Genomic DNA, 8,197 nt, shown 5'->3' with positions numbered 1-8,197 from the left:
ATGTTTTTATCCAAGTCGGGTCATACCCAATAACAAGCTTACCGACACCTTATTCGTATTTGATCTTAACGATTGGATCATTGATTAAATACGCGATACTTGAATTTTAAGGAAAAGGTTTCTTAAATGATATTACTTGATATGTTTATATAAGTTATGGAACAACTTATATAACAAGGATTTAATTATTTATAGGTTAAATAATTAATTAAGTTATGTTACATTTTATAAAATTGGTTTTATAAAATATACATAACAAATAATATACAAGTTTATAAAAAATGTGTTTTATGAAATCAAGTTTTATAAAAACTGATTTTATAAAATCAGTTTTTTTTATATAAATGTATATTATAACATGTTAATGTGAGTGGCATGGGAGTTGGTATGAGCATGCATTTGTTTATTACTTAATACACATGCTTATCTAACACCAAGACATTGTGTTCTACACTAATACATGCAAGAGAATATCAAGTAAAGAGGAGAAAAAAACTGCATTCTGTGCAGTATTTAGGCCGTGGGGTTTGAGTCTCCATAGCAAGTTCTTCAAGTTCATTTTGTAAGCAAATTTCAAGTGTAATTAAATCCTAACTAAAGGCTAGGTGTTGGTGCAAAAGTTTGGGGTATAGCTACTTGAGGTTTCATACTTTTGGAGCTCCATTCTTCATCATCCCCTTCATCTACTTGCTTCATTGAAATCTCACCCTCAATTAACTTGAGGAGGTATAACTCTTACTTACTTGTTATTATATGTAAGCATATATTTTCAAGACTTGATATTTACATGGAATTCAATTTAAATGGTTAAACATATAAACTTGTTTTCATAATAATCATGCTTCCGCTTGTTATAACTTTACATGAATGAGTTTTATGATCAAGTTAACATTATGAACTAGTTGGTATGTTGAATTCCATCAATAGCAGCCTTTCATCAATTAATTTAGAAGCTGTTGGAGTTGAATACAACCCATTACCTTGAATGTTGCACGACCAAGAATCCATATCACTGTTCCCAAACCGAAAGTTTTGAAGCATGTTTAGCAGGCCTTCGAACTCATTCTGTGTGAGACTAGTTGGGGATCTTGACCATTCCCAATTTGCAGCCCAAGAGTCTTCAGTTTTAATTAAACGATCCATTAAGAGTGCGTCTTCAACTCTTTCAAGTCGTGACAGTCTTCCAAATTTCTCACCGAGGATTTGATCACCTAGCCATTTGTCTTTCCAAAATCAAACACTATCGCCTTTGTTAATTACTTTGACAAAAGAGTTAGTGAAAGGGATACCAATATCATTAATTTCTTGACCAATGCCAATAATTTTTCCCCAGGTTGTATTTTTCGAATGATTTGGGTTTGTGCTGACACCTCCTAACCCACCATCTCGCCCATGAATACTCTTTATGGTTTTAACCCAAAGAGAGTTAGAATCTTTAAAAAATCTCCACCACCATTTTCCCAAAAGAGCCAAGTTTTTAGCTTTAAGTGACACAATGTTAAGCCCCCCGCCCTCGTATAGTAAAAGGACGATTTCCCATTTAACCCATGAAATTTTTGAACTCTCTCCCGACCCTCCCCAAAAGAGTTTGCGTCTCAAACCTTCAAGCGTGTTAATGACATTCGTCAGAACACGGAATAAGGAGAAAGCATATAGTGGAAGACTACTAAGCACCGATTTAATGAGGGTAAGACGCACACCGAAGGATAATGTTTTCGATTCCCAATCCGATAGTCTCTTATGAAATTTATCTACTATAAGTTTCCACTCCCGTGAGTTATTCATTTTTTGCCCAAGTGGAAGACCTAGGCAGGTGAAAGGAAATGATCCAACCCGACAACCAATATACTTGGCCATTTCCTCATTTTGAGGCTTTTGAATGCCAATTCCATATAAGCAACTTTTTGAAAAATTTACTTTTAGGCCCGAAAAAATCCCAAAGCATTTTAATAATTTAAAGAGATTCCCGGCATTCCTCTTATCCCACTCCCTAAAGAAGATAGTGTCGTCGGCATATTGGAGATGTGAAATCATGATGTTGTCGTTCCCGACTTCTAAACCACGAAAAAGTCTTGAATCTATGGCGCTTTTGATGAATATGTTCAAGCCTTCTACCACGATTATGAATAAGTAAGGTGATATAGGGTCACCTTGTCGAATACCACGTTGAAGAGAGAATTCCTTTATCGGGGATCCATTTACTAGGACTGAAATGGAGGCCGAGCTCAAGCAAGATTTGATCCATCTCTTCCCAAATCCCATAAATTCCATTATGTTGAAAAGAAATTCCCAATTGATCCTATCAAATGCCTTCTTGAAGTCGGCTTTAAAAATCAAGCATTTTTTCTTATGGTACTTCACGTGATCTAGTGTTTCATTTGCAACGAGGATGCTATCTAGGATGTATCTTCCTTTGATAAATGCGCTTTGCTCAAAACCAATAATCTTACCAATGACTTTTCGAAGTCATTTTGACAAGATTTTTTCTATAATCATGTAGTAGCTACCAATGAGACTGATCGGACGGTAGTCACTTAGATTAAAGGGATCATTAACCTTTGGCACTAAAGTGAAAAAGGATGCGCTACAGCCTTTCGAGATGTCACCCTTCTCCCAAAACCATTCTAAAGCTTTCATGAGATCATCCTTTATCAACCAAAAAAATTTCCTGTAAAAGTTTAGATTGAAACCATCCGGCCCCGGAGCTTTGTTCGAATCACAGTCATTAATAGCACTCCAAACTTCCGATTCAAGTAAAACAGCTTCTAATCTGGAGACATTCGACTCGTCAATTTTTTTGAAAGGAAAATTCATGATGCTTTCGAAATCTCGTCTTGATTGGAGGGGCTGTTTGAAACCTTATTATAGACTGCCTCTTTAATGGTGATAGGTTGTTCTACCCATATCCCATTTAGATGGAGTCCTCTGATTTTGGACGAATTATTGTGCCTTCTAATTGACGAGTGAAAATATGAAGTGTTATCGTCACCCTCGGCTACCCATTTTAAACGAGATTTTTGTCTAAGCATTTCTTCCTTCTCGTTGTCTCTTTGAAGCCAGTTGATTCTTGCATTCATCCAATCATTATGCTCAACTTCGGACAACAGCCCTTGTTCTGCTTTCGATTCAAATTCGTCCGCTATCAATTTCCATTTGTCAATATCCTTGTCAATAATTCCATAATTATTTTTACTCCATGACCTGAGAGCTTCTTTAACATTCTTTAGCTTGTTCCTAAACACGCAATCAGGTCTTGACCCATACACATGTGCATTCCACGCATCAATTATCACCGCATCTACCGATTTGTCTTTTAGCCAAACATCGAAGATTTTAAAAGGTTTAGGGCCAAAATCTTCGTTTTGTCTCTTAAGAGTATTGAATAGTGATCTAAATACTTTCGTTCAAGTGTGATAGTAGACAGGTCACCCCATGATTGAATGAAGTTTTCCGAAACTAAAAAACGATCGAATTTACTAAACTTAAGACCGTCATCACTGATTCTTGTAAATCTTTTACCAATTAAAGGGATGTCAATGAGGTTACTTTGGTCGATGAAGTTATCGAATAGGGATGCACGACGTTCATTAGAAATCACAGTTTAGCCTCTCTGAATGTCATCTAACTTCATTAAAATCCCCACCAAAAATCCATTCTACATTCGAAACATCTACTAACTTGACGAGACTATCCCAAAAGAACCCTTTTCCATCATCTTTATGTGGACCATATACATTTACAATGATCGTATCTTTTTCTTTACCGATCCATCTTCCCCTGATAGCTATAAAATGTCGATTCTCAACTGCATCATTCACTTTAAAAGTCGAAGAATCCCAAATCGTCAACAGACCACCCGATTTTCCTATTTTTGGCTTTTGAACATAACCAAAAGAAGAATTTCCCCAAAGGGACTCTATCCAGTTATCATTCACAGCGTTACATTTACTTTCTTGAACAAGGATGATGTCAGGTTTATTTGACAACTTTATTTTCCTGAACCAACCAACTTTACTTTTAGATTCATCATCCTTACCGAATCCATGAATGTTTATTAAAATTATCTTCATAAAAGACAAATAAAACGAGATCCAGAGGTGGGGTAAGTTAGGAATGGTTATCCCATCTCACCCCAGTTTCATTCCAAATTCCTCCAAACCAATGCTAACTGACGAATCTTTTGAAGTGTTTTTTGATTTGGGTCTTTCTTTGGGGTGATTGGAAGTTGAAACATGTTTACATCATTTTGTTTTTGACCTGGCCATCTGTTTAAAGCGTAACATCTTGGAATTAGTTTTTAGATGACCAAGAGAGTTGCAGTCTCTTTGATTCTTTGGAACAGATTTGCAGTAAGAGGTGTGTTTGACTTGATTTGTTTTTACAGGGTACGGGAAAGAGGTAGGATGGATATATGAATGACGTGAGAATGATCTTCTTGAGCATGGTTTCCTTTAGGGTTTGAAGGGTTAGGGTGAGAGCTTGGTTTATGGAGTGAAATTGAGGTGGTTTCCATGAAAAGTCCAGTAACTCTAATAGGGCTAGTTGGGTTGGAATGGAGGGATCGAGTTTGGTTATAAGACAATTTGGACTATTGGTTTGGGTGTGGTTAAGTGACGAGTTGAAAGGTGGTTTTGAGGGTTTTGGGGTGGTTGGATTGGGGTTAAATTGTGGTAAGTTGGTGTGCAGAGACGGGTCAGACGAGATTTTGGTGACGGGTTCGGTGAAATTTTTGATGGATTTGTTGTTTTGTGGTAAGGGTGGATTAGGTAGGTTCAGGTTGATTGGGATAGAAACATTATGTGATTTGCTAAAGGGCGTAGCTTGAGAGGTGGAATTTTGATTATTTGTATTTTCTTTTGGGACAATAAAAGGTGAGGATAGGTGATGCGTTGAAACAGTACCTTTATTTATGAACGGATTTGAATTGTTTTGTTACATGAATTGATTTATTATATATGTGGTGTTTTAATGAATTCAGGTTGATTTCACACATATAGGCAACTAGTCCTATTCGCATAGTTTAGTTTTATAGGTAAATTCGGTTCGTTCCACAGGGAGACAGTATTTAAATTATTTTTAATAGTCTTTGAAGTTAAACTTATTTAAAGGGGGTTTTGGATTAGGAATTTATAATACTACATAATAATAATAAAATATAACTTAATCTTAACTTAATTATATTACTTATTAATTTATACGAATACATTATTTATAATTATTAACTTAAAAGTGAATTAATTGAAATTATACTAATTGTGATCTAAATAAGTTTATTACTAAATGATAATTAATAAAATAACAACTTTTAATAAAACTAATTGATTAGAATTTTGTTTTGAGCAATAAATTATAATACAAATTTATTTAAATTAACTGAATAATAAAAATGATTTATAGGAAATTATAATAATTAAGCTAATTATAAATTAATTACTTTAGGATAATAATAAAAGATTTAATTTAAAACTTAGAATTCAAATAAAATTCGTAACAGTGGTATTTTTATACCTACGCGTTTCGCGTAGATTTATACGTGTTCCACGTATAATTTTGAAGGTACGCGTTTCGTGTGATGATCTACACGATCCGCGTATGTTATAAATGATGTGACAAATCAGTACTGTTTAAACTGAAATATAATGATGTATAATTTAATATTTTAGCTGTATAATAATACTTAAATGAATAATAATAATTATTTGCAATATATAAATGGGAGTGTTTACTTAAATGTGTCACCTCTAGATCCATGGATTGTTTTGAGTTTAAGACCTATTAAAATGTTTTAGTATAAAACTTTATATTTTTCTTTCGAATAAATATAAAGTTATGACTAACTAAATTCAATCTAATTTTCATCGGATCTTATTTTAGATAGTTACTATTCCCCAAGTATTTAAATTGAGACCCAACCCAGTTTTGACTTTCGCCAAAACCCAAATCAACGGTTTCCCTTTTTACAATTTCACTATTATATGACTAGTTTAGTGATATTACCCAACCCACCGAACTTTATTTCTAATTTAGTGTTAGTAAATTATTCATAAGTTCGTCTAGATCACTTTTAATGTTGAAGCTTAATTTATATAAATAAAAATAACTTTCGTTATTTTAATCTAAAAAATTAAGTGACAGGGGTTAAATATCCAAATACATAATAATGGTTCTTTTAATTAGGCTCAATTTTAAAAATACTAAAGTTACATTTTAATTTTTACAAATGATAACAATCCATTTCACTAGAGGCTCTACATCTAAGCAAACACTAGGGAAATTAGTTACTCATTATGCTAGGGTAAACATAAAAATATAAATATACAAACATAATAATAATGATAAAAATTGATAACGATAATTTTAATAGGATCTACTTACGAAAATCTTCACTCTCATTTACTTTAAATGGTAGAAAATTACAATAACAACACCCCTTGCACTCTTACAATAATACCCTTAATCACGAATAATACACCCATAAATCTGAAACTATCCTAAAATTTGAACCTTGGACTGAAAGTAATACTGGTACTTGAAAATAAAATACAGTAGCTAAAAATAATTGAATGATGTAAATGTTGTTGTATATAATTTTGGAGCTGTGTACTCCTGACTACTGTGTAAATTGTGTTCTCTCTCTGCTGAACTAGTGTACTCCGTATTATAGCCTTGACATTCAAGTAGTAGGTCAAAAGTACTCTTAATCTGTAACATTCATCTGTAAAGCCTGAAAAAGTAGTAGTAATATACTCAAAAACAACCGTCCCATGTGAAATTGAATCTGAATCTGGTCTCGAAATTACTCGTTTCGCGTAAGATGTTACACGTTCCGCGTAGAGCTAAAATCCTACGCGTTTCGCGTAGAAAACCACACGATCAGCATAAGAGTAATCAACAGTTTTCTAATTTTTATTATTTATTTTTTTCGTTTGTTCTTTGTTAATCCCGTGTTGACGTATATCGACTTGGAATTTTTCATTTGAACTCTTTCTCTTCGATCATCTTGGGCTTGCATTCAAGTAACGTTATCTTGATATATATTTGGTTTAAATTCATCGTTTATTATCATTTCTTCAAACTTCAAGCTCGCGTTTACTTTTGTCGTTTTTCTCGTGAATTATGCATTTGAATGTCTTCGTTTCAGTAAAAGTCGATGAAATATAAATGATATTGTGTCGAAATATATGTATGTTTAAAGCAATATCAAAATACCCCACACTTGAACATTGTTTGTCCTCAAGCAATTGTATCTTTTAGATAGAATTGGAACATTACATATTTTCCATATCGAACATTAAATCACTCAACACACGCTACACGAAATGAAACACACGCTATATGGAATAAGTTGGAAACACTACACAATATTTATTGGATCACACGCACACCACACGAAATGAAATTCTGACAACAGAAACAAAATAGAAACTCATGATTAAGGTCTAAAAATTTGGATCCTTAGGGAAAATTGGACCTTGTGAAAACGTTTTATGATTTTATAAAATGGCATGCTAGTTTTTACACTAGACAAGTTTTCCGGTTTTAACCTCAAATTCCGGTTGAGGGTAACTGAAAACCGTAGTCTCAGTCAGCGATTAGCAAGCTATCCGCCCCCACAATTGAAGTATCATGGAACTTGAAACCGAATGTCCTAAAAATGGTTTTACACAATATAATTCATAAAATAGCATAAGTTTTAGAATAAAATTATATCGTGTCCAAATATCATCGGTGAACCATGAGTTTGCACACCTCAATTTGTTATGGCATATGTACGTTGACCGCGATCAAACATAGATGCGGTTGATCTTTACGGAGATCATCCATCTGGGGATTAGATTCATTAGTCTTAAAAGCTAATTTGCAATGTGCCCCCCATTGTACGAGACAGATCCATCTTATGGTTAGGATAAGTCTGGCCACCAAAAACTCTGTTTGATGCTGAGGTGAGGTGGATTTTCAGCCGATGATAGAGATGACTTTTCAAAAATTTTCGTCAACCTACAGCTGTTCTGGACTACATCTTCTAACATAAGTTAGCAAGTGTGTCATTTTGGAAGACTTTACTTCCTTAATGAGATATTCAGGTTTATACATTCCAAAGCAATGATATCTGCAATAAACTTCATAGAAACATGTGAAAAATGGTTCTAAACATATGGGTTTATAAATTCCTTTATACTTGGTTTTCTTTTAAATA

The 8,197-nt window shown here is 33.7% G+C and overlaps 1 protein-coding gene across 1 annotated transcript; it reads right to left on the bottom strand.

Annotated features, from left to right (window-relative positions):
- Positions 1-2,810: 2,810 nt before the first annotated feature.
- On the bottom strand, positions 2,811-4,234 carry LOC139870987 (uncharacterized). Its single transcript, XM_071858745.1, has 3 exons — positions 4,160-4,234; positions 3,679-4,064; positions 2,811-3,390 (listed from the first exon to the last, which is right to left on the bottom strand). The coding sequence occupies exons 1-3, from the start codon at positions 4,232-4,234 to the stop codon at positions 2,811-2,813; spliced, it is 1,041 nt and encodes a 346-aa protein (XP_071714846.1).
- Positions 4,235-8,197: the final 3,963 nt, after the last annotated feature.

Source organism: Rutidosis leptorrhynchoides, chromosome 10, assembly GCF_046630445.1.
Source record: "Rutidosis leptorrhynchoides isolate AG116_Rl617_1_P2 chromosome 10, CSIRO_AGI_Rlap_v1, whole genome shotgun sequence".
NCBI classification, from domain to species: Eukaryota; Viridiplantae; Streptophyta; class Magnoliopsida; order Asterales; family Asteraceae; genus Rutidosis; species Rutidosis leptorrhynchoides.
This window is presented reverse-complemented; position numbering and strand designations above follow the sequence as displayed.

What these genes read in the sequence shown, in the direction of transcription:
- LOC139870987 (XM_071858745.1), bottom strand. Translation starts at nt 4,234, where the DNA reads ATGTTTCAACTTCCAATCACCCCAAAGAAAGACCCAAATCAAAAAACA. An exon ending in AGATTCGTCAGTTAGCATTG is followed by an intron (nt 4,065 to 4,159) that starts GTTTGGAGGAAT and finishes TCTTTTATGAAG; the next exon opens with ATAATTTTAATAAACATTCA. An exon ending in TTTTGGGATAGTCTCGTCAA is followed by an intron (nt 3,391 to 3,678) that starts GTTAGTAGATGT and finishes GAAAGTATTTAG; the next exon opens with ATCACTATTCAATACTCTTA.